This window comes from Anolis sagrei, chromosome 5 (genome assembly GCF_037176765.1).
Source record: "Anolis sagrei isolate rAnoSag1 chromosome 5, rAnoSag1.mat, whole genome shotgun sequence".
Taxonomy (NCBI): domain Eukaryota; kingdom Metazoa; phylum Chordata; class Lepidosauria; order Squamata; family Dactyloidae; genus Anolis; species Anolis sagrei.
This window is the reverse complement of record NC_090025.1, coordinates 169,574,736-169,602,401: the sequence shown is the minus strand read 5'-3', so window position 1 is coordinate 169,602,401 and position 27,666 is coordinate 169,574,736. Positions and strand designations below refer to the sequence as shown.

Sequence of the window (27,666 nt, the reverse complement as noted above, 5' to 3'; positions counted from 1 at the left end):
AGTGTGCAGCAACTTTAAAAGACCATTAGATTAGTACAGAACTCAGTTCTTAGCTGGCCCTTACTTGGCCAAAAGAACATGGTCTGCATTCAAGAGACATCTACCAAAAGACTCAAAGCTTGCAGAAGTCTCTTTAAGGAGCAAAGAGTATTCCTTCAAACAACCCCCTGAAGTCAGAACATAGTTGGTAACCTCAAGTAGTGGATTCATTTTTTCTCACATAACACTATGTAATAAAATTTGAAAAATAAATTATTTTCCTGATTTGAACATGTTATTTCATGTTTAATTATGCAGTAATTCCTTTGAAAGTAGTTGTTATACTCGAGAAACTTCATTTTTATGGATGAGGGTAGTACTATTATTTTCTTCAATTTAGAGACACTTTGTAATTTTCCTGAATTAAAATATGCAATTTTTAACCTTTCAGTGTGCAGACTGCTACAAAGTTTTTGCAGTTTAGTAAACTTTTTCAATGTTTGTTTATAACAGAACCAATTAGGAAATGACTTTTATAATCCAGGAACAAAAATCATGTTACATAGTGCAATTGCATTAGAACCAAAACAACCCCCCAAAAGGGGGGGGGGGGGGCTTTATTTGTGCTTTCTGACTAAAACTGACCTGCAGTAAATTATTAAGACAAAAATTAGCCTGACCAATCTTTGAATTTTTATAAGGTCTATTTTTTATTGTGTCAGATGCAATTTGAAAAACTTCAAGTTGCTTGTGGTGTGAGAGAATTGGCAGTCTGCAGAGTCATTGCCCTGGGATGCCCAGATGTATTACCATCCTGTGGAAGGCTTCTCTTATGTCCCCACATGGGAAGCTGGAGCTGACAGGTGGGAGCTCACCCGCCTTACAGATTTGAAGTGCTGACTTTCAGGTCAGCTGTTCAGTCGCACAACGTTTTAAACCATTGTGCCACCGTGGCTCCTTCTAAGATCTCTATATAAATAACACTGCAACCTATGTTAATTATGAGGATAAAGCTGTAAAGCACATAATTCTTGCTTGTGAATAGAACTTGGAAATATTACTTTTGGGGCTACACCGGCCATGACGGCTGTGGCCAGGCTCTGTGAAGGAATCTAGTAGTTATAATCCAAAAATAACTTTTCTAAATTCTGCTCTAGATCTGTTTCTAGTACTTATACGCTGGAGGTTAGTGCTTCCTTGAAACAAGTGTTGATGGCTTAGTATTACTGCACAAAAAGGACTGGAGGGATACTATATTAATTTTTAAGGAACTTCCCCCATCTGTGTGAACAGCAAGGTCTTGTTCAAGAGTTGATTGCTTTCCACTTGTCCTTCCATTCGCCTGTACCAAATAGTAACTGAAATGGAATACAACATCAGATTTGACCCTAAAGCCCAGAGCAGCTGAGTAAACTGACTATTAAAACAGTAGCTGGGATGAAAACTGGTATAATGGATGTTTTGTGACTGAGTAATTCAATAGATAAAGCTGGGGGAGGCATGTAATTGGTGATAATTGCAGCAATCGGACTTTCTGGACTGCTTTCCACTATTTACACTTTCTAATATTGTGCTCATTCGTATTTGCCTTCTGTTTGTCGAATCTTCCTGTCTGTCAGTGTTTACATTGATGATCTTCCTTTGAGCAGAAGAAATAATTGAGCAATGTACACACAACAATAGTTTTAAAAGTTTTTGTTTTATACATGTAATACATTTATCTTCCTCTAAAGATACGCGATCTTTCATATTGATTGGTTCTTTCATCAAGACACCTATCTATGTTAGTTTGCTTAGAGGTGGGCTGCCAGAACCCATTTATGCTCACTTGAAGTAAATGCTTAAAATAACAATGAAGGCAAGAAGGAAACTAGAAGTTGCGTCAATTGTGAAGTTTTGGCAGATAATTGTTCGCTCAGCCTTCACAAATTCCATCTCGCCAGTGCTGTCCCCAGATTGATCGAGACAATAAGCAGCTCTCCCATCTTCTAAACTTTAAATACAAAATGGTGGTGGGTAAAAGCAATGAAATGCTTTCATTGGTGATCTGGGGAGCTGAATTTTAATCACACAAGTGGCAGAGCCTTCTCACCTCTCCCTCTTTCTCCCCCCACTCTTTCTTTGTTGGACCATTTCCACGTTGAGCTCAGTACACAGACTGTCTATTGAGCGACTGGTATTCAGCAGCAAGTATTATTCAAGACTAGATGCTTGTTTTGTTGAATCTAAAGGAAAAGAGTAAGAAGACTCCCTTTTTCCCTTTTATGTTCTCTAGGCTGTCTTGCACTTCCCTCGGACAAGAACGCAGTGCCACAGTTTAAGAAACATTACCACAGGACCTTTTCAAAGGGGGTGACATGAAGGAGGTGCAGTAGGGTGGGATGGAGGGATTTGACCACATGTTCATTCCTTGATATCAGGAAAGATATAAAAAAGATATTCTAAGTTTTGTCTATAATAGGTCTACTTTGTGACGAAAAGAAAATCATGTGTAGTTCATGATTGATCAGCCCACACACTGCCTTGCTAGAGAAAGAAAACATGCCACACAGATGAACAGTAAAGAAACAAGTAGTTACTCTTCATAGTTCAGAACAATATATTTACAATCATGTGATCAGTAGCATTGACTCACATAATGTCCTTTTATAAGAGATTTAAAATGGTCTTTCTTCGTCCATGTGGAGAATCTCCCTCGAGCAGCTCATGAAACGAGCACACTCCAAACTCTATCTCTCTCTTCTTCTCCCTTCTTCTCTTTGCTTCTCTCCAAGCACCTGCATAGCAAAGGCTTAAATATGTATCAGTACCCAAAAGTCCCAGGCTCAACCAGTTCCCTGGGCATGGCCCAACCAATCAGCTTCATGCATCTTATTTTATAGTTGACACACACACATTAACTGATTTCTTACATGCCCTAACATAATTCATATGGAAATCACTTTGGGTATAGTCCACTGGGTGGATTGACCATGACAGCATTGTTTAGTTTTTCTCATGCTTTTTCACATCATAGACATGTTTGTAAGAGTGTTCCAAGACATTTTGCTGCCTGAAATAGTAAATGGCATATTATGAAATGGTAAATTGGCACCTGAGGCAGAAAATCTCACAAGTGTCCTCTTCACTCATTTGCATGGTTAAAAACAACAAAAGGCATGTAATGAATTGACTGTCTATTTGCCTTTCTTGACACCATGAATCACTTGAATTTAAATGATCATCTCACTTTAACAGTAGGACTGGCTCTCGCAGAAGGAACATAATGACAAAATATGACTGTTATCCGGAAAGTAAGGTTACAAGGCATATAGCTCTCATGGGGAATTTTCGCAGGGAAAGTTAGTATCACTGCCGTGTAGTGGGAAGCCAAGAGAAGCAAATGAGCAGTGCCAGTTGTCAGTAGCTTATCGATTGGTGTTGTGGTGAAGATTAGAGATGAGCATCCTCACTCCATTTCCCACCAAGTGTGAAGTTCATGTTGTAGTATGCTACCTAAATGCTAAGGACATGAATGCCACCATGATTCATCACAAAATCATTTCAGTTTATGGAGAGGACATAATGTCAAGACCCAGGATTGCAAAAGCTTCCCTGGTTTTTTTTTACCACTAAGTACTAAAATATATCATCTCTCTATGTCTCTTAAGGTAAAGGTAAAGGTTTTTCCCCTGACATTAAGTCCAGTCGTGTCCGACTCTGGGGTGTGGTGCTCATCTCCATTTCTAAGCCGAAGAGCCGGCGTTGTCCATAGACACCTCCTAGGTTATGTGGCTGGCATGACTGCAAGGAGTGCCGTTACCTTCCTGCCTATTGATCTACTCACATTTGCATGTTTTCGAACTGCTATGTTGGCAGAAGCTGGGGCTGACAGCGGGTGCTCATGCCGCTCCCCGGATTTGAACCTGCGACCTTTCGGTCAACAAGTTCCGTAGCTCATTGCTTTAACCCACTGTGCCACCGGGGGCTCCTATACCTACCTATTTTTTGAGTTGAGATGGAAGTTTTTAATGTTCATAGGTTGGCTTTTAAAAGGGATCCCATGAAGAGATGAAATATAGGTTATAGGAGACTTGTCTGCGTTGCAATTATTTTCATATACCATACATATGCATTTCTATTGCTTCTCTGACATACAGAGTTCTGACAGCTTTAGATATGTATGATGTGGCTCAGGTTTCAAAAGATGAGTCAGTGCACCTCAAAGATTCACACATTTATTATCAAATTAGGCCTTATAGACTATAGTCCACTACATATAACCACTCTTGTTTTTACATATCCTCCATTTCACAAATGAAAACTGCCCACAACATTAGAGTGTGGCTAGAAGGCAGGAGTTATTAATGAAAAAGAAAATATAAGATAGGAAAAGCAATAGCCATTCACTTTGGCCTGAGTCTATAGTAAAGGGTAAGATTCTGCCCCTTCTTAAGAGGGGTACAAACTGCACTGGATGACACCATCAGAAAGGATAAGACCAATTGACTGTCTAAATGTTTAATGAAGTGTTTCAGCAGGGATCTATTCCTTGTAGTTAGTTAAAAACTAAACTAATATTTAGGTCCAGCTTATATGTACTGTTTTGACATACCTAAAACTTTTTGCTGGTTTACTTTGGGAACCAACTAATGCACATGTGATGTGGTCAGAGATGTCATTATTACCCAATTACAATGTGGTTTTGATTTGCATGGTTTTATCTGCACATGCTACAAGCACACACTGTTGTTTTCATCCCTGCTGTGGTGATTTTTTTAAAGCAGTTGCTGATTTTGTCAAATATTCTGGTATTTAAGAAACAGTATTGTGGTATGGTTTGGTATGGGAGAAGATCCACGGGTAGACAACATGAATTACTAACTGGTTGACACAGATGCTAGTGACACCACTGCTCCTGCCTCACCTGCCAATTGCAATGCAATGTACTTTTTCACTTTGAACTCAGTTTGCAGCAACCAAAGTAAGCCAAGGACAAAAGAGACAAAAAGGGGAAATTGTAGAAGGAAAGAGAAAGTGGGACATATTTACAACAGTTTAAATACTAGGACAACAGAAAATTAATTAGAACAGATGGAGTGTGTTTTTTTGCTGCAACAAATACACCACATGCCTCTGGAAACAGAAACCAAAAGATGATGTAAAGGGGTTTTGAATGAATGGAGAAAGCAATTTATTTATCATGTCTGAAGCAAATTGAGAATACAGTTAGAATGTATAGAAAAACCACAAACGAAGTTAAACATTTTGAATTATACTAAATTTCCTTTTACCAGAAGCTAGCCACTTGGAGTGCCTCTGGTGTTGCTTATAAGAAGGTCCTCCACTGTGCATGTGGAAGGGCTGACTGCATTGTAGTAGGTGGTCTGTGGTTTGCTCTTCTCTGCACTTGCATTTCATGGACTTCACTTTGTGACCCCATTTTTTAAGGTTGGCCCTGCATTTCATGATGCCACATCGCAGTCTGTTCAATGCTTTCCAAGTTGTCCAGTCTTCTGTGTGTCCAGGAGGGAGTTTCTCATCCAGTATCAGCCACTGATTGAGGTTCCAGGTTTTAGCCTGCCACTTTTGAACTCTTGCTTGCTTAGGTGTTCCTGCAAGTATCTCTGTAGATCTTAGGAAGTTATTTCTTGATTTAAGTCATTGGCTTGCTGGCTGATATCTGAACAGAAGATGAGCTGGAGATGTCAATGCCTTGGTCTTTTCACTGCTGGCTGCTACTTCTTCACGGATGTCAGGTGGTGCAATACCAACTAAACAGTATAATTTCTCCAGTAGTGTTGGGCATAGACATCCTGTGATAATGAGGCATGTTTCATTAAGAGCCACATCCACTGGGCATGCGTATTCAGCAGCAGAATAGCAAAGTGCAAGGGCAGATATCTTCACAGTGTGGGAAAGCAATGATGTAACATATAGACTGAGGGCCCTTCCACACAGCCCTATATCCCAAAATATCACAGCAGTTCAAATATCTGCTTTGAACTGGGTTATCTGAGTCCACACTCAGATAACGTGGGATTTTCTGTCTTGATATTCTGGGATATAGGGCTGTGTGGAAGGGCCCAGAGAAACTTAATGCTTTGGATGTTATGGATTGCAATTTCCAAAAGCTCAAGTTAACACAATCATATTGAAGCTCAGCACAAATCAAGTAAACAGAATAATCTATACCACTAGTAAATGCTTATGTAGCCTCTTATCACAAATAACAGAAGCAGGATGAATTACATTATGTAACACAGTTTTTGTTCCTGGATTATAGATATCATTTCCTAATTGGTTCTATCATAACAACATGGAAAAGTTTATTAAACTGCAAAAACTTTGTGACATATTTTCATTAAGGAAAATTGCAAACAAAGTGCCTAGGCTGATGGAAGTAACAGTACTACCCTTGTCCGCAAACACAAAGTTTCTGGAGTATAAGTAACTGGCTAAAGTATAGTTACTTTCAAAGTAAATACTGCACAATTAAACAGGAAATAACACTTTCAAATCAGGAACAGGAAAAAAAATCAAAATTTGTTACGTAGTGTTATACAAAACTAACAAATATAAGGAAATTTCCTTAATATGTTTTATGAGTTCACATAGCTTTCTTCACTGAAATTATCACTGCAGAACTTTTATTGATTTTCCCCCTTTTGTAAGGCAGAGTTTTAAGAAGTTTGTCTTAAGCATATTCTTTTTGTCTTTGTGTGAATTGTGTTCATTGACTCTCATGTGCCAGTTGCCTTTGTCATCTGCCTGTGCTTAATGCACACTCAGCATAAAAGATACGCATAGCATGAACTTCTAGTGAACCCCTGTCTCCCCTTGTTTACTGACAGCAACGGATAGTGCACCCAGTCCACTCATACTTGTGTGTTAGAACAATTCCTGCCTCCTTAACAAAGTTGATATATTTCAGTTGTGGAGGACTCCTGGGCTTTTTAGAGGGAGCGCTTTGCAATGCAATGCTGCAGTGTTACAGAAGGAGGCAGCAGGTGGCAATTAACCTCAGTAACCTGGGGAAACTATGGTTATTATAATGAGTGGGGAGGGTTAGTGGAAAAGTGGAGAAATGTGTTGGATACGGGTCAAGAAAGAAGTGGATAAAAGACTATACTGGGAGGAAAGGAAGAATAATTTCACCTCAAATCACAGCAGAATTTCAATTTTGGATTACAATTGTGAATTGCAGACTGCAGCCAGGAAATCAGAAGACATTTACTTCTTGGAAGGAGAGCAATGGCCAATCCTGACAAAATAGTTAAGAGTAGAGACACACTAGCAATGAAGATTCGTATAGTTAAAGCAATGGTATTCCTTGTAGTAACCTATGGATGTGAGAGCTGGACCATAAGGAAGGCTGAGCGAAGGAAAATAGATGCTTTTGAACTGTGGTGTTGGAGGGAAATTCTGAGAGTGCCTTGGACCGCAAGAAGATCAAACTAGTCCATACTCCAGGAAATAATGCTCGGCTGCTCACTGGAGGGCAGGATATTAGAAGCAAAGATGAAGTACTTTGGCCACACAATGAGAAGACAGGAAAGACTGGAGAAGATAATGATGCTGGGGAAAATGGAAGGAAAAAGGAAGAGGGGCCGACCAAAGGCAAGGTGAAAGGATGTTATCTTTGAAGTGACTTGCTTGACCTTGAAGGAGCTGGGAGTGGCAGTGACCAACGGGGAGTTCTGGCATGGGCTGGTCCATGAGGTCATGAAGAGTCGGAAGTGACTGAACAAATAAATAACAACAAAAGTAACATTTCTAAGCTCCTTTTTTGAGGAGAGAAGACAACCCATGGAGACTTCCCATCAAATTTAAGCTTTGCTGGGAATCCCTTAAAGGAGGGCATTTCAACAGGTACTCTGATGAAAATAGCTCTGTGATCTTACATTCCCTTTTAATAAGACAGTGCCCCATCCCAAACTTGTTATGGTAGTTTCCCAAAGAGGATAGAGAGGGACAGTTGTCGCAGAATCCTAGACTACAGATTCTGGAGGTAATAGAACTATTTGTTGGGTTGTTGTAAGTTTTTTGGGCTGTATGGCCATGTTCTAGAAGCATTCTTTCCTGATGTTTCACCTGCATCTATGGCAGGCATCCTCAGAAGTTGTGAGGTCAGGAGAGAATGCATGTAGAACATGTCCATACAGCCCGAAAAACCTACAATAACCCAGCCTTAAACAATACAATGAACTATTTATTCTTCTAAACTTTAAAAATGTGGTTTTCCTATTTCTCAAAGCAATTACTGTAACTAGATAAAAGTTACTAAATTAATTTTTGGACCCAAGTAAATTGTTACTTTAACAAAACTTTTGCCTGTAGTACAAAAGATACATCTATTTCATTGCCTGGTCCTCTTTGTTGTCACTTCAATACTTACAACAGAGCACAAGAAAACAGCAAGAGACATTTCATGGACCTATGTTTGACCCTATGTCCCTCCTCGCCTTCAGAAAATAGTAAAAATTGGCTATAGGACCAAGCCTTTGGGCAGTAATCAATACAAGGAATAATCTAGGATTATATGCAATTGATATTTCATGTTTGGAATGGCCTTGAACCATGATTTCTAGATTATGTGATTTTAATGTTTATATTAATACATTTTTAACTCCACGTTTTTATTGTCTAAATATTGTTGCGTTTTTATGATCTAATTGATAGTTATATGTTATGGTTGCTCTATGTTAGGCTTTATATGTATGTGAGGTATTAAATTTTTCCATAAATATGTTGGAAACTGCTTTGAGTCCTCTCCTGGGATGAGAAAAGCAATATACAAGTAAGTAAGTAAGCAAGCAAGCAAGTGTGATGTTTCTCCTCTACCATACAGTGCTATAATGACAAAACTGACTAAAATATAGTTACAGTGTAAAAAGAGTGAAGTTACCCCCTTGTTGTGTAATTATCCTTCATTATTGGTAAAGGAAGTTAACAATGTGAGAGCCAGCATGGTTTCAGCATTGGACTACAATTCTGGAGACCAACGTTTGATTCCCCGTTCAACCACAATAACTTGAAGGCACACAATAGCAACATAGCTTGTAACCAATTACTTTTATGCTCTGGTATTTTGATGGAAGATAAGCTACATAAGACAATTATTTCCATGCATTCTACTGAGGTGTTTTATGATACTATACAATTTTCATTCTCTTGGCTTTAAAAGAATTCCCAGCTGAACTGAATGCTTTTGATGATGTGTTCCTTAAGGAGTTGGAATGTCTCATGTCATTATACCAGGTTACCCAATCAGGCTCGGAATTCCTACAATCATAGATATGAATAATTAGATATATTATTTGAATTTGTAATTATTTGGAATTTTAGAGACTGGTCTTTGAAATATAAATGGAAAGAAGATGCTGTATGTTTGTGACTGTTCATTAAAATGCATACATATTTGCATTTTGGGTCCAGAGAAACAAAGTATAGTTTCCTAGCCTGTGCCCCAAGGGACAAGGAGGCAAAAAACAGCTTCCATTGGTCTTCACTCACATGTTGGCAAAGGAGAGCTGTTAACTCTTTAGACAAGTGGTTCTCAGATGTTTTGGCCTTCAACTCACAGAAATCCTAACAGCTGGTAAACTGGCTGAGATTTCTGGGAGTTGTATGTCAAAATACTTGGGAACCACAGGTTGAGAACCACTGCTTTAGACTGAAACTACCAGAAGGCATCAAAGGTCATGCTATCCAGGAGATTATTAAAATGGTAATGTAAAATAGTAACCAGTATCTGTGGCAAAGGGGAAGAAAAAGGAATGTCCATATACAGTTGACCCTTGATATCTATGCAGTTTAGTTCCAGGACTCACCATGAATACCAAAACCTGAGATGTTCAAGTCTAATTATACATAGTATCATACTAAAATGTTATCCCTTAATGGGAATTAAATATATATGTATTCAAGCCAGGCCTGTAGCCAGGATTTTGTTTCCGGGGGGGGGGGGGGGGGGGGGTGAGTTTGGTTCAGGGGGGGCTGAGTCTGAGTGAAAGAGGGTCTACCCTAGCAAACCTTTTGTATCGTTACCCCAATACCCCCATGCATATGGGATATATTGAGCATGGTGATCAGATCATGATATGAATAAACATAACAGTTTAAATAATGTACCAGTAAGGCCTTCTCGCGGACCACCATCAGAATTTGGGGGGGGGGGGGCAAAGCCCCCCAAGCCCCCCCCCCCCTCTGGCTACATGCCTGATTCAAGCCATGGTCAATTGAATCCATGCATGCAGGATCCATGGATATGAAAGACCAAATTGTATCTTAGGCATAAAGGAAATCTGAATCTCTCAGGAATCTAGGGTTCTTTAATAAGGAATAACCTTATGGTCTGGGAACGTGAGAGAAAGTGACCATTGAGAGCTTGTGGTGTTGACCAGTAAATATCTAAGATGGCTCTAGAGATGGCAAGCAGCAGAGTTTTTGAAAACAACTCTGGGGAAGCCTTTTGTCGGAGAGTTTTCCTGCTCTTCATGCTCAAAGTTGGCAGAATATGTAATTCCTGTCTATTGGGGTTAATCTGGCTGCATGGTTATAGTGATGTGATTAAAGGCAAATGGGCACCCATAACACACAGCCTGCATGTAAAGAGGAACTGATATAGTAACCTATGTGATATAAAACAAAACATACAGTCCAAAAGATATGATTTGGTTTTGCTGACTCATGAGAATATCACTTCTTTTTAAAGATATGTGGCTATATTAAACAGGCCGATAAAAAACAATGTGAGGTTACATTTTGATTATACAAAATTTAAAAATCACATTGTAATGAGACACTGAAAAAAGTCTTATTTTCAGCATTTAAATATAAATGGACATCATTTCAAAAGAGACAGTGAAAACAATGTGTGCAAATCACATCATTAGCACTCAACTGGCATTAGTTTGTAAAAGAAACCTATCAAAACAAAGTCAAATGAATAGTTTTGTCAGTAAAACTGACTCCATTGTTCATTCTGGAATGAACCAAGTATAGCCCTCTTGTTGTTTAATTGTAATTCTCTATGATGGCAACAGATTCTGGGACAATCTGACAATATCTGGAAGGCTATAGTGTGTATCTTACTGATATCTGTCTTACTGCTCGGAGTTTAAGATTGTTGGGGGAGGCCCTGCTCTCAGTCCTGCCTCCTTCGCAGGCACAATTGACAGGGACAAGAGACAGAGCCTTCTCATTGGTGGCTCTTTGGCTGTGGAATTCCTTCCCCAGGGATATAAGATCAGCCCCTTCCCTTCTGACCTTCCATAGGAGAGTGAAACCATGGTTCTGTGACCAAGCCTTTGGAGAACTTGTTCAATAGATAGATCTGGAATGATGTGCAATGACTATTGGAACGGCCTGGATTATGCTTGAGAATTACGCAATTAATTGTGAATATATTGTCATAAATGTTTTTAATTGTTTTAATGTATTTTATAATTCTACGTAAATGATTATTTTAATTGTACATTATTTTATGGCAATTTTGGAGGCCAGGATGTGTGATTTGAGATATGTGTAAGTGTATCTCTGAAAGGGAAGTGCCAAATGTGTAATATTCTTTGTTTAAATGGCTTCGGTTGTGAGACAAACATTCCTGTTTAAGTATTCAGCCTACAAACTTTATTTTCTAAAATGTCTACTGGGGGTAGAAGGGCATTTCCACCATATTTCTGGACACACTGGGCCAATGTCTCTTCTAAGTCATGCTTAAGGCCAGACCCCTAGAGTGTATTACATTAGCCTAATGGTGAAATTACCTGTGAATGACTATTTTGGCTAGGTTGTCTGTCTCTAGAAAAGGTTACATCTGATGTATCAGCTGGATCTGGTATAAATGCTGTGAGCCACAGAATCCCTTTTGGTCCCCAGTGACAACAATGGGTCCAGGAGTCTTCCAGCAATTCTGTGCTTTCATCTAGATTGCTAGGAGCCCCTGGTGACACAAAGGTTAAACCTTTGTGCCGGCAGAACTGCTGACTGAAAGGTCAGTAGTTCAAATCTGGGGAGCTGGGTGAGCACCCGCCTGTCAGCTCCAGCTTTTCATGCAGGGACATGAGAGAAGCCTTCCACAGGATAGTAAAACATCCGGGCATCCCCTGGGCAATGTCCCTGCAGATGGCCAATTCTCTCACACCAGAAGCTACTTGCAGTTTCTCAAGTTGCTCCTGACATTAAAAAAAGCTAGACTGCTGCCAAATTTCAATTTTCTAACTAGTTCTAAAATAGCACAACCTGTGCCATTACGAAATATTATATTAAGTAATTGACCCAACTGAGGAAATCCTCTGAATACGTGAATGTTTACATCTATAAAGTTTTGCCTCCATGTGGTACTCTCACACATCTAGAAATGTACAAGTAGCTGTGTTAGAGATATATGCAAGAATCCATATGGCTGTCAGATCCATAGATGGAGAATCCATGAATACAGAGAGCCAGTTTTATTTTTTTATATAGTCGGCACTCTTTAATTTTTACCCAGTTTGGGCCCCCAAGTATCTTTGAGTGACAACTTCCATCACTTTTTATTATTTACCATGTGGACTGGGAATAACGTGAATTACAGTCCATCAACACTTGTGGCTCTGAAGTTGGTGAAAGGTTGTGGACATTTTAAAGTCAGACACCACACCATACACACAAGCCTTGTATCTAAATTCGAACCCCCACTATCCTGACTAAACAGAACAAACTACAGCCATCTATATGTTACAGTATCACAATTCCAGTCCTGGAGTTGTACTTCAGCACCTGGAAGGCCAGATAAAATGACACTGATTAGGCCTTCAGGCCTTCAGTTTGACATATGTGTGCTAGAGGAATATCTAGACATGGTTATGGTCCATATGTGTACCAATGTCAGTTTTCAGGTACTTCAGTCATTCAGTACCTAATGATAGGACCAGCCCTATCATTAGGTAGAATTCAACAGCAATCTTGGGGAGATGATTTGTGTGCCATGAAAATTAAGTAAATGTTTAGTTAGTTATTCTTTTTTGCCATTATCAAGGGGGTACTTCTACAATTTAAATGTCAGAATAATGTGGCTGGCTTTGGAATTGAGGGCTTCAATCAAAAAATGTTTTGGCCAGCCCTACTAATACCTCTGTAGTCTGTATATGAGTCTGCCACAAGACTACAACAGTATGCGTTGGGTAACTATATTTTATAATCCTGAGATAATATTTTAGAACAGCCTTGGCTAGAAATATTCACGTGAACAGACTAGGAACATACTTTGTATGCTTCTATTTCTACTATTAAGTCATATCTTCATTGTAGATGGTTTTGTGATGCAGAGCAAAATTACTCCCAAATTGTGGGAGTAACTGAGGCTAAAAAAAACCAATTTGTCTTTAAAAAGGGGGCAGATGTATGACTTGAACTTGGCTTTCATGTGCTTCAGATACGTGATGAAAGTTCTCATTAGTGAAAATAATATGCTTACATTTTAAAAATATGTTTTGTTTTTCAGAGAGTTGGATTGAAAGATGCCTCAGTGAAAGTGAGAACAAGCGCTACTCCAGTCACACATCTCTTGGGAATGTATCTAATGATGAAAGTAAGTAGATACAATTTTTAGAGGAGAATAGATTTCTATTTTATAAACACATTCCAAGCAACAGAATTAAACTGTTATTGCTGACTATCCAGCCAACTACCAACATCTCATGAACTTTTTCAGGAATAACTGACATAAAGAACAGCTTTATGTCAGCCTTACAGACAATGATTGGTAAGGCATCGTGGATGTGTGTGGGTGGAGTTGGGGAAACCGAAGTGGACCTGGGCAACCTGGGGGTGCACTGAGGACTCTGGTGGGCTGCATGACGTCTATAGACGACATGCTGCTCATATTTGTGTGTGTGTGTGTGTGTGTCAGGAGCAACTTGAGAAACTGCAAATCATTTCTGGTGTGTGAGGATTGGCCGTCTGCAAGGACATTGCCAGGGGACGCCCAGATATTTTTGATGTTTTACCATCCTTGTGGGAGGCTTCTCTCATGTCTCCACATGGGGAGCTGGAATTGACAGAGGGAGCTCAACCCACTCTCCCCAGATTTGAACTGCTGACCTCTTGGTCAGCAGTTCTGCCAGCACAAGACTTTAATCTATTGCACCACCGAGGGCTCCTGAAGTAGACAGATGTGTCATGTGGTCCAGCATACATATTAAGTTATTTTTAACAGGAGCAAAAGTCATTGGGCATTATGTGCAAAGATGAATAACAGCATTGATAACAACTTCTTTTAGCTCGTTTTTTTTAAAGTTCCCATTTTAATGCAGAAGGGAAGTTTCAGGCTGAAAAATCCATTATAAGCTTATGTTTCTTGATCGCTTGGGAAAGCTACTACAATTCCCACAAACTCCCATACTATTGCATCTCTCTGTTTTTTCATGGAATGCATAAGTTTTCTCACTCATATTGTTTTCTGCTAACCATGTTTGAGTACTTCTGGCATGATCATGTGAACAAATCTAGATTGTTCAGTTTGATAGTTCATCTGAAATCAGTTTAGAATTCCCCTTACAACCAATTCCTTCGCTTTGTTTGCCTGTTGTCAAGTCACACAGGTTGTCTATGGCATTCGATACAACATACAGATTAGCCTGGGTGATGTCAAGACTTCTGTGACACATTTTACCTTATGTTTGTTAAGCTGATGTCAGCTTGATCTCCATTGTGATATCATGAGCTCTCAATAGCTTTAGCTTGCCTAACCAGGTTGAAGGTGCTGATTGCTATACAGGTTTTTAGCCAGATAGTGACAGTTTTGATATGCACTAATGACAAAGCCCCAGACAGTTAAAACTGCCCTTCTCTTCTCAATGGCTGGGATTGGAAAAGAGAAATCATCCAGGGAAGGGGACCAGATGCCGAAATCAGAACCAGGTAACACCACAATTTTACCTGTAGACTTTGTGTCTCACTATATGACAAGGAAAGGATGTGGATTAGGCTTGTGCATCAATTTGGAGTGATCAATTCCCTTCGGCCAATCTGCCTTGTTTGGCTTGGCTGGATGGCTGTAATGGTAAGGGCTCAGCCATCATGTTTTTTCATCCATTATGGAACCATGTGGCAGCCAATCATGGCTCCTCCTCCCCTATTCGGCACCACATGGTGTGGAGAGACTGCTGCATGCTGCTCACATGGGGTTTCCATGTGAGCCCTGCCTGTTGGGCCAATAAGAATAGGAGAATGCCATGACATGTCTTACGCAAGCTGTGTCTAAGAAAAGGGTCTCAGGAAGGATGCTTCCTTAACCCAGTTCTTCAAACCCAGATTCCCTTGAAAGGAAAAAAGGATAGGGTCCCAGGAATGGAAAGGGGAGCCTCGTAAATTCCCCATTCCCACCAATGGGCGAGATCTTCTCGGATCTTTCGGCTGCGGACTGGAAATTGCTATTTGGGTTTTTGGGAGGCTCACAAAAAATGGATCCACAGGTCTCCCAAAACTCAGCTGGCAGAAACGGATTGTGGTTCAGCCAAAATGCAAAAGCCTAGCGTGGATAGTTATTTCATCAACTACAGTCTGCATTTTGGTAGGCCTCAGAAGAATAGTTAAATTGACATTAATCGCTAGGTTAATACCTTTTGGGAAGAGTCACTTCATCCATAACCTTTTGACCAATTCTGGAACCTGAGGAGCAGTAACATATGAAGTCCACAAAAGGATAACATTTTGCCCTCCAGACAATTTGTACCATGCCTCTCACAATCCATTATCATTGGCCATGGTGAGTTGGGCTGGTAGGAACCTAGAAACCTAAGCCTAGCTCAATACCATCTTCACTGACTGGCAATACATTTACAGACTTTGAGGCAAACAGCTTTCTCAACACTTGACAATGGGTCTTTTTAACTGGAGATGCTGAGAGGAGACATGATAGCCATGTATAAATATGTGAGAGGAAGTCATAGGGAGGAGGGAGCAGGCTTGATTTCTGCTGCCCTGGAAACTAGGACATGGAACAGTGGCTTCAAACTACAAGAAAGGAGATTCCATCTGAACATTAGGAAGAACTTCCTGACTGTGAGAGCAGTTCAGCAGTGGAACTCTCTGCCCTGGAGTGTGGTGGAGGCTCCTTCTTTGGAGGCTTTTAAACAGAGGCTAGATGACCATTTGTTGGGGGTGCTTTGAATGCGATTTCCCTGCATCTTGGCAGGAGGTTGGACTGGATGGCACATGAGGTCTCTTCCTACTCTATGATCCTATGATTCTCTGTGTCAAGAACAGAATTCACCTAAGAGTGAGATAGTTAAATATTTCTACCTGGGTTGTTTATGGGGCACCAAAGGACTCAAGACAATGGAATTACAGATCTATAAAAGGGAAGTCAGGCTGGAGTAGAAGGAAGCAGTTGTGGAGATGCCATGGAGATGGGGATGAGGACATACCAGTGCGTCAAAGCTTAGTAGCAGTCTCGCAGAACACATGTTTTGCAAACAGAAATTGGAGATTATCCCTAACACTGGGATTCCTTCATGCCCTTTTAAACCATTTTACCAACTATGCTGAAAATATATTTTCTTTACATTATTATTTTCAACAGATGAGGAGAAAGAGAATAACAGGGCATCCAAACCACATTCTACTCCGGCTACTCTACAATGGTAAGACTCTTTTTTTTTTCAAAGAAAAAAATATATAGAAAGAAACAGAGAGAAAGATGAAAGAAAACAATGTAACAATCATCTAGCAAAAACATGAAATACATGCAGTATTCTAGATAACCAATCTGTTTTAATATTCTGTCATCCACACTGATTGGGGAATTCTCAGAGCTGTTGCCCAAAAAGTAACTTTTCCAAGTTCTGATTGTGACTGTGTGTTAATTATATCATGGAACACAGAAATGTCTTGAATGTCTTCCTCAGATTATACTATTTGATTTTTGTGGCTGTGGATGCTTTTTCCAAAAGGTGTTTTCTTGTCCTCGTGGTTATGCTGAGATTTCAGAAACTGGACAGTTTGTTTGCACCAAAGCTTAGAAGTAATGATAAGTAGCATAGTTATCTGTATTCAATTGCTACATGGGTAAGAAGAGCATAATAATTTTACATTCACAAAAGCAATGTAAGAAGTAAGGATGAAGTTATTTAATTCATGGAATAAATGTTACTAAGTACACTTAGAGGACTTTTAAATATTTAGACAGGAAATCTTCAAGTTGTATGTATTCTTTTATAAATCCTAAAGTTATCTCTCTCTCTCAAAAATTTACAGAAAACAGTTGAGAGTCACAACATCAATGTAAAAAAAAACCCTACGTATTATTTCAACATGCTGTTTTTAAAAGTAAATAATAATAATAATAATAATAATAATAATAATAATAATAATAATGTATTTATTTATTCATTCATTCATTTCCCACTCTATCTCCCTGGGGGGATTCAGGGCGGATTACAAAACACATGTACAGCAAATATTCAATGCTGTTATACAATTAACAAGGACAGACAATACATAAACAGAGGTATAGGCTTTTTCTATCTCTGGCATCTGGAGGCTGTGCTCGACTCCGGCCACGGGGAGATGCTGTCACTCCATCTTCCATGCCGAGGAGCTTTGTTGTCCATAGATGTCCTCCTGATTGAACTGCCGGTTTGTCCTTATGTGTTCCTTTTATTACCTTCTCACTTAAAGCGGTACTTATTTATCTACTCACATGTTTTTGATCTGCTAGGTGAGCAAAAGCTGGGCTGACAGCGGGAGCTCACTCCAACCCAAGCTTGAACTGTGCCAACCTTTCAAACAGCAAGATTTTCTACAGCTGGTGGTTTAACCCGCTGTGCTAAAACCTTCTAAAACTTTCTAAGCTCTCTTTGGGGTCAGTGTAGCTCCTTACTGTTTTCCTATGATGAGAAAAACCAGTAAAAATCATGTGGGAAAAGTTGTTTTATGTACTTATTCACATACACATTCATTAACATGTGCTAAATTATTTCACCTAATTTTATCAGAGTGCAGACTGTAGTAAAGATTTTAATCTTTGATCAGTTTTACATGGTCCCCGGTCTCAATCTGTACAATTTATTGCTGTCATTTCACATGAGTTCAAAACTATTTGTATTTGCTAATTATAATTTATTTTGCTCACTCAAACTATGCACCAAGTACCCCTTAAATTATTTCACACTCCGTCAGGAGAAATGGGTCTGCTCAGTCTTTTCTGCAGTTTGAGGGAGTCTGCAGATAGATCGTTAGCCAAGAAGTCATCACTAATTGGATCACAGAGCTCTGCTCCCAGAAGAAAACAAGCAAATACTGGCAGCAGCAGCCTCTTTTCAAACACATTTCCAGCATCCTCAAGCATAGAGGTTAGTAAATCCCTAAGCCCCTGGGATACCCTGCACTCCTGGAATGCAGCCATTATTTGCCATTGCATGCCAGATGTCTGAGAGCAAAAAGCCATATTATATCAGTCTGCTCTCCTAACCACTGTTTGAGCTTCATGGCATGTTTTCCTTCCTACAAACATACACATCTATCCCACACAAGTCTGTTATTGGCTTTTCTGGAAAAGAACTTAATATTCTGCCTTATTCCAAGATTCCTGGATCTATCTCAGTCTATAGAATAATTACAATATTCTGCTTAGGCAAACTGATCAATCTGCACTTGAATATTTGAGAGATGAAGTATGCTGAGAAGTTTACAGTATTTATTTGGAAGCATTCAAACTATAATGCATCGCTCTTTAAATTTTTTTACAATTATCCATTAAGAGAAAGAGAATGGAGCTTCTCACTCTGCAAGATCTATTGTTTTTAGTATGTGTTTATAAGTCTTGTCTCGGTACAAAGCAAAGTGATGTAGAAGTCAAAGGAGATGTAAGGATTTACTTTTTTTCAGAAGGAGGAGGTTTTCTCCCAGATTTGAATATCTGATGTGTGCTTAGCTGCATCACACATAGGAACAGGGGAAGCTGGTGGCTTCCATGTCAGTGGGAAGGTAAATCTGCTCTGTGGTTTCTTATGGGCTATCCAAGGTGCTGAAATCTGTTTCTCAGACAGGTTCAGCACCTTGGATAGCTCCTTTATAGATTGGGCTAACATCTGTAATGGATTCACTGAAGCTGCCACTGCATAGGTTCAGACAACCACAAAGTGTAGCACAAAATAAGTGACTCACAAGTCTAACACATCTGGTGGGGTGCAGAAATCTCATTGTTAATGTATACAATCACATTTTACCAGAGCATCATTGCTGTTCCATAAAGAATTGGTTAAAGGTGAACTGCAATAAAGTGCATATATAAAAAACTACACAAACACTTAAGTGTGTGCACATGTTTATATACATATACACATATATCCCTTTTATTGACTGGGACAAGGATGCATAGATTGCACTTCAAATCAGACAGAAACGTGTTCTAGTCATGTATTATTGTTGTAGTTGTGCCTTCAAGTTAGCTGTAACTAATGTATAATGGGAATTCTTCTGCAACATTTGTTCAGAGGGCATTTTTTCACTGCTTTCTTCTTAGTCTGAGTTAAAGTTACTTGACTAGCATCATCCATTTGATTTTAATGGCTGAGCAAGGATTTGAATCAAGGTCTCCTGGAGTACCAATCCAACATTTAAACTATTATACTACTCTGGCTCTGTATAGTAGTCTATTAAGTATCAAATTCTTTCTTTTGCCTCATCCCAGTGTGGTTACCACCAGAAAATTAATGGCAGTCCTCCTAGCTGGCAGCCTCAGCCCTTGCATATCTTTTTTTGGAAAGGCATGACCAATCATAACCTTTTGTAAAAGTATGATCTTCCAGAGCAAAAAAACTCATTGAATAAAATCTTCTCTTCAGTGGTATATAACCACATGTACTTATGCAAGGCAATTTGGCTTTCAGTTGTTAGACTAATAACCTAGTTGTGTCTGATCTGTTAGGAACAGAAGTTGTGCCAATGCACAAAACAAGCAGAGTTTCAGAAGTACTCTTTTCAGTGCCCCAAAACATCTACTCTCACATAAAACATCTTGTTTCTATATCATGCTCTCAAGAGACAAAAATAAAGTAGGCTTTGGTAAAATAACATATTTGAATTACTCACAACCTTAATGTGTTCAGCATAAAACAGGTGCATAGCTTATCAGTCTAGTTTCAGATATGTTTGAGATAGTTTCTCTGTGTGCAGATGGCAGAAGCATCTTTCTTACAATCAACAGCAACATGAGTTTGCTCTTAACAGTCCAAAGTCTAATAGTGTCTCTGTGTTCTCTAAAATGGAGTCTGAGATCTGAGCAGTCCCAGATCTGATCATGTGGTTTGTAGCCCTTCCCACAACCTCAAGAAATATAGAGTAGAGGGAAACCTACAATCTAGTAAGCAAACAGAATCATATATAAAACAAATTACTAGGAGAGGCTTGAAGAAGGTTGCTATTTCCAACTTCTTCTATATGTGAAATAGGAGAGTAAATACCTTTTTCCCTTTCCCTCAGTCAGCAAAATTGTTTGGGCTGGCCTAGCTGTCTAGAGCACTGTGTTAGTCTTGGTGGGATTCACAGGTTCAGCAAGTGGATATCAATGAATAGAAAAGGGACTACTGTAATTAAATTATTTTTAAACATTGTTTTAGTTTTATAATATTATTTGATGTTCTGTAAGTATCTTTAAATGGGTGTTGATATTGCTTTAAAATACATAGTTGTGGCAGTAGACTGAGTTCATTATCTGCAAAAGGCTGAAGCTGAGTTCAAAATATGACTTAAGTTATCTCTTTTTTTTAAAAAAGTAGAAAAAAAGATGTTAGGTTTCTGATCATTAATGAAAAGTCCAGGTACAATGGAACATTGTTCAGTGTCAGACTAATGACTGTCTGTGAAAAAGAGGGGAAAAGAAGGGAAAAATTCATCAGATATGATGAAGAGAAATAATTAACTGCCTTTCTTTCGATCCTGCCTTGGTTAGAGAAACTGACATGCCAATTAGCAGCTAGAGCATACGAGGGAAGTCTGGGCTTTGAAAAGAGGTTTTGTTGTGGTCCATGAATTTAAGGAAAGATGCAGTGATGATATTCTACTAGAAAGAAAGGAAGAATAGATCTTGCCCTTACAAACAGAGTCTATTCATCCCACCAAATATCTTATTAAAATAGTTTGCAGGAACAAATTGCCATCATAATTTTAATGATAAGGAGGGGAAAGAATCCCAGAACAAGGTAACCACAAAATTTGAATTTATTTTTCAAATGGCTTGCTGTATATGTGGTAATATTTAGAGAGATGTATTTTTCAAAACCAGATCTGCTACATTAATATTAATTATAGGAATGGATTTATCTATGTACCCATTTCAAGTTGCAATTCAATAATATTATAAAGAGCTATTTGGGCAAAACTACTTGCTACTATTGGGATTGAAAATCAGAACTTCGAAAGTTACGTTTTATCAACTAATTAGTTGCAATTATAGTCTGAACTACTGTAAATCTGGTTAGTCATTTTTTGTTCCAGTGGAAGCAAGTTGCCATTTTAGTTATCATTTTAGTTACCAGTTTAAAAAGTAACTGTTGTGTGTTCCAGATTATCTGAAATGACTAACATAATTAATTTGAGTTACATTTTCAATAAGCTTCTGAATGCTACAAGCTTCAAATTAACTATGTTAGTAGAAAGCTATGTTAGTCCAAACCTCAAATTAACTATGTCCTCTCGTTTTCCTTCATGTTGGCTTAACAGGAGGGAGGAGGCAGTAGGACATAGCGACTATTGAATCATATGAGATTGTGGCCTCCTCATTTATCAAAGCCAACCCTCTATAAATAGAAAATCAAATTGAAAGTTTCAATTACCCCAGGAGGTTTTTTTCATGTCAGGAGCAACTGCAAGTTGCTGCTGGTGTGAGATAATTGGCTGTCTACAAGGACGTTGCCCTGGGGGTACCCAAATGTTTTGATGTTTTACCATCCTTGTGGGAGGCTTCTCTCGTGTCCCCACATGGGGAGCTGGAGCTGACAGAGGGAGCTCATCCATGCTCTCCCCAGATTAGAACCTCTGACCTGTCAGTCTTCACTCTTGCTGGCACAAAGGTTTAACCCATTGCGCCACTGGGGGCTCCTACACCAGGAATATGATATTACAATTACCACGTCAATCTCAAAGGGCTATGAGACAGTTTACCAGAAGTCTTCCTGCAAAGGGTTGTATAGCTTCCAATGTCGTAGAGGTTATTTTTTCCATCAACATTTAATCATCCTGTATTTTAAAACAGAAGTAATATTGTGACTGTCAAACACTGCTGTTAGCTCCAATTAGAGTAAACACATCGTATCAATGTGTTTTGTTAATATATTGATTCAATTGGTTTACTACAGTTCAAGTGACCAGATGGATTTAACTGAATGTGATTGCACACTGGCCAACACACATTTTGGTGCCTCAAATGTTAGGCTTGTTTTGGGACCCACTGACCCACTGATTCCAAAAATGGCACCAGTTTTTCCCTATCACTTCTGAGATGCAGAACATATACCTTCTACCAGTCACCATCTGCTCGCCCATAGAAAACCATGATATCCAATGCAATTTTCTGAATCAACATCCCTGAAACAGACCTAAAAACCAAGATACCAAGAACAGACCTAAAAACCTATTTTGAAGGATAAAACAAAGAAGAGTCTAACCTAATGGCCCTTTGCAGATACAGATGTTGCAACACAGGGCCACCAACATATTTGTAGTTTCCTTTGTCTGATCATTGTTTTGAAGGCTGGAGGAGAACTACGAGATTGCAGAAGGAGTTTGCATCCCTCGAAGTGCCCTCTATATGCACTACTTGGACTTCTGTGAGAAAAATGACACTCAGCCTGTCAATGCGGCTAGTTTTGGAAAGGTGAGTACTATGTTTTCCTACAAAATTTCATTCACAAGGCTTTTAAGATTGGAATGGCAATGCTATAAAATATACTATCCCATCATTATCTTCCATCCAATTCAGTGACCTCCAGATGTGTTTGTTAAAGGGGTTGAATAAATATAGGTGATTGAATCCAACTCATTTGAAGGGTGCCTAGTTGTAGGAAGGCTATAGTAGACAGAAGCCCCTTCTGCACTGTCTGCTTTGAACTGGATTATATAGCAGTGTATACAGATAATCCAGTTCAAAGCAGATAATGTGGATTATCTGCTCTGATAATCTGGATTATATGACAGTGTAGAAAGGATCAGAGTCAAGCTGTTGGAAAGACAATTTTGCACCTCAGTTTACAGAATCTCCAGCACATTTTCCTCAGAAAGACTTATTTTGAAGTTTGTATTTGGAAGGCAATATCTTGACTTAATTGGGTGATTATTGGCATCCGTGTCAGGAAGTATTTTGAGAGCATGAGATTTAAGTTACACACTACCTGAATGGATTTGTCAAGCTGGTGATTATATTAATTATGGCATTGGTATAATACTATAGAGATTACTTAAATTAGTCTGGCCAAGATTTAAGGAAATTATTTTAGTATCTGGAAACTGGGTTGGCTACCTGACTTAAAGAAGCAATTGCATAACCTGGGTCCATCTAGCCTCTTCTTTGCTTTCATATTCAAATTTGTTTTCTTTTTGTGAAATGTAAACACAATCTACCAACCCTTGAAGATACATATTGGTCTGTCAGTTAACAAAATCCAACACATTCTGAGTCACTGGATAACTTTCAGATGTTGCAAATCAGGGCTGTCCTTTAACAACAACAACAACAACTTTATTTTTATACCCCGCCACTATCTCCACAAAAAGACTCGGGACGGCTTACATGGGGACCAGGCCCATGCAGTATGAAATTTGCAAAAACAAAACACTGGGAGTTGTGATAACATTGTGCTTTTTCTTTATTACCTGCTTCGGTGCCCTGTATAAGTCCAGACTAATTTCAAAATACATGTTCTGACCCTAATATCTTTCACAGTTTGGGACCAGGAGTTAGGAAGGACCCCTTGCCTTTATTCGTTCTTGCCCACACACAAAGATCTTTGATGAAATTCCCTCTTTGGGTGGTCTTCCTTTCTGAGATGGAGGTTGGAACGTCTTCTGAATAAGTCTTACCAAGAAAATCCAATAATAGGTTCATCTTAGGGCTTTGAAGGTACACAATAAAATATTGCCAGTTTAGCTAGAAAGAGGCAAATTTGATTTCTCTCTTACCTTTGCTTCTCATGATCCCTTGCTTCCAGGCTGGCTACTTTCAGAAGAGGAAGGTAGTGCACAGCTCTTGACTCCTTCAGATTCCCAGATTCACAAAGTGAATTGCCTTATTTGGAAGCCTCCAGCGATGGCAATCCCCATTTGACATAATTCTCAAGTACTTATATATAAAGGCCTAAATATTCTAAACACACCAGATCCTTTTTGATCTTGGAAGCTAAGTAGGGTTAGTTAGTATTTGGATGGGAGATAGCCAATGACTACCAGGTGCTATTGGCTATATTTCAGAGGAAAGAATTGGGAAACCCTCCTCTGAGTAATCCTTGTCTATGAAATTCATGAGGTCGCCATAAGGTGACTTTAAGACACACATGGACACTAAATGGCTGGTTTCCAGGACTCCATAGAATGGCTCCCTGGCAGTTGTCTTCTCATTTGGGGCAGTTTTTCTCACAGCCCTCACAAAGTGCATAGAGAGAAGAAGACGAGAGTTATCCATCATCACTATTGCCTCCTCCCTCTCAAAGGTGTTCAAGGGTCATTAGAGCAGTGGTTCTCAACCTGTGGGTCCCCAGATGATTTGGCCTTCAACATCCAACATCCTTCAATAGCTGGCAAACTGGCTGGGATTTCTGGGAGTTGTAGGCCAAAACACTTGGGGACCCATAGGTTGAGAACCACTGCATTAGAGGATCTGATGTTATGCATTTTCCTTTCCTTCTCCTTCCATGGCAGTAAAGGTGCAAATAGAGATAGAGTTCTACTTACACATGTAGATTCACAGGAGTGGATAAGAGTTGCTGGCATTGAAGAACAACCATAATTGTTGTTCGGGTTTTTTTAATGTTTTCAGGAGAAGTGCTGTATGTGTGCTGTGGGAGCATTCCCTCTACTTGTCCTGGTCTATAAGGTCCCATCTAATGCAGTTCAAAAATGCATTATATGAGTCTACACTGCCCATATGAAACAGATGGGGCCTAAGTTGTGCTACTGTAGGGGAAGCTTACTCATACTGGGTTGTGGATAGCACAAGAATAGTGCTGAGTCCAAACTTTATAAGCACGTGGGAAGTCTCCAGAGCTGTAGAGTCCCAGTGCATGGACAAATTTTGCTAACAATCCTATTAATTAAAGCTAAACACTTTTATGGTGGGTTGAAGTTCTTTACCATACTATTGCATCCCTTAATCCCAAATTAGGAGAAAGCTGGGATATTGCTGAATTGATGGTTTTGATTTGTTTAACGCTTGAAAGGGTCCAAAGAAATTTCCTTCTTATTTGTTTGTTGGACTTCTGAAAGTCAGCGAGCGAGCTGGGATATTTCATTTTGCCCTAGGTCTGTTGAGCAAATATCCTATTTGGAAGACTGGAGCTGTACTTTCTAAACTCCCTCCTCACTGAACCTGGAAAATGCCCTTTCCCCCCACACTCCTTAGAAGCCCCCATCCCTTGTCTGCACAAACTGAAAGAGAGAGGGGTGGGATTAATGTGTAATTAAAGAGAATTTGGAAGGCTGAGATGTTGCGGAATGTTAGATCAGTAGCTGGAACAGCATGTGGTGTTCTTTAGGTAGGCTTCATTGAATCCATACAAAGAAAGAGAGAAAGAGGGAGAGGGAGAGGGAGAGAGGCTGCTTGCCTTGTCTGCTCATTTATCAAATAGCTAGCCTGAACTTTCACAGCTCCACAAAAGTGTTTTTCTGTTTGCTAATTCTACCCACCCTGCTTAGCGCCAGAAATTAAACCAGAATGGCTTTCGGAGTTCACATTTCTGAAATATTCTGCACACAACACAATGCATACACAGAGGGCATTCTTGATAAGGTTTGTGTGTCAGTGGAAATTGGTTTCCTATAATAAAAAAAGAAAAACAAGAGTAGTAAAAGGGGAGGATAAATAGAAATTACGATGTAAATAGTATTGCGTGAAATTATCAAGTTTGGTTTGGTTTTGCATAGCAGCTCTAATCCAAAAATACTCCACAAAACTATCAATCAATGCATAGAACTTAATTATTAGTTTGCTATTTATGACAGAGAAAGAGCAATAAAAACAAATGGATGCAAAGGATTGCATTTGTTGCATCATGTGTCTCAAATTAAATGATTTTGCTGAGGAAATTAAAAATTATGATTTATAAAGAATGTATGTATTATTTTGTTTACATGGTTTTACTTATTTTTTGGGAGGAAGGTGGAATTTTTACAAACTTGACACAGCATATTAAAACAACATTTTGCACCACTTGGTTTTTGCCCTCTTTTTTTGTCTCAGTGCTGTTTATATGATCCTGATTTTCGCATGTAATTTTGCCATTTGTGTAGAATTAAATGAGGAAATATCCTGACAAATTCATATTTTCAGTAAACGGACACAATACTGGATATTTTAATGCTTTACTCCTTTGAGATTTTGTCAAAATACGAAAAAAAATGCAGGATCTAGAACAGGTACTCGGCAAGCATCTTCTTTGTGAAAATTCTGTGCAACCCAAGCATTTTTAGTAATAGTTACACACAATCCACATGTTTTTCATATTGTGTAAATACTAGTATGCAGGATATATCAGAGTATGCCTTTTGGGAATCTTGACCTGTTTTTTTAAAATCTGTTTTGAGCTAAGGGAAGAAGGCAACAGCTGCATGCATTTTTGAAACACCAGCCCACCCAAAACCATTCTTTTGTTTTGATTCTTCTCACTGTACTTTGTGTTCACATGTCCTTATCATCACAATTTTCAAAAAGTTTGTTGATTTCCTACAAAGATTTGAGGGTTAAGACTTTAAAAATTGAGTTTTGTGGGAGAGATGAGGAGCCCCTGTGTTTATTGCGCCTTGTATTGTGCTGGTTGTAGAACACAGGAAGGATGCAAAGAAGACTCCTCCCTCTTTCAACTATTGTTGTTTTAAAATCTCTTAACTATGAAATTAACCAAATATCCTATTCATATCCCAGGTGGGGCAGGACCAAAATTCCTGTAGTCAATTGCATTTCTTAGGACCTCATCACACTAGAGAATGAATCCACTTTAAATCCTGCAGAATTCAGGGATTTGTAGTTTAGTGAGACTCTTAAAGGCTCCTCCCTAAACTACAAACTCCAGAATTCTGCAGGAGGCAGCAACCAGATTTAAAATGGATTCATTCTCATTTTATCTTGTCCATTTGGCCTGCCCATTGTGTTTGATTTTCTATTATGCTATTTTGCTTTGTTTACTTTATTTTGCCACCGTATGTACTTTATTGTAATGTAATTTTTGTTGCTGTATTTTGCACTTTATTTTGCTATATTGTATCTTTGAGCTTGGCCTCACGTTAGCCGCCCTGAGTCCCCTTCGGGGAGATGGTGGCAGGGTATAAATAAAGGTTATTATTATTATTATTATTATTATTATTATTATTATTATTATGCGATGAGGTCCTCAAAGAAACAGTGGGAAATGGCTTATTTAATTACACCGTAACAACTTAATAAATTAAATCTGCAGCCATGTCAATGTTGACATTAATTACTTTGTCCCTATTAATTAGAGAATTTCATTAGTT

The 27,666-nt window shown here is 39.0% G+C and overlaps 1 protein-coding gene across 3 annotated transcripts in view; it reads left to right on the top strand.

The window, feature by feature from the left end:
* RFX4 (regulatory factor X4) overlaps positions 1–27,666 on the top strand; it is an 83,745-nt gene that overhangs the window by 23,725 nt on the left and 32,354 nt on the right. For all 3 annotated transcript variants that reach the window (XM_060776924.2, XM_060776923.2, XM_060776922.2), the window contains exons 2-4: positions 13,448–13,534; positions 16,529–16,589; positions 22,699–22,822. In XM_060776924.2, the coding sequence (XP_060632907.2) occupies positions 13,448–13,534; positions 16,529–16,589; positions 22,699–22,822 (272 nt within the window). The remainder of the gene's footprint in view (positions 1–13,447; positions 13,535–16,528; positions 16,590–22,698; positions 22,823–27,666) is intronic.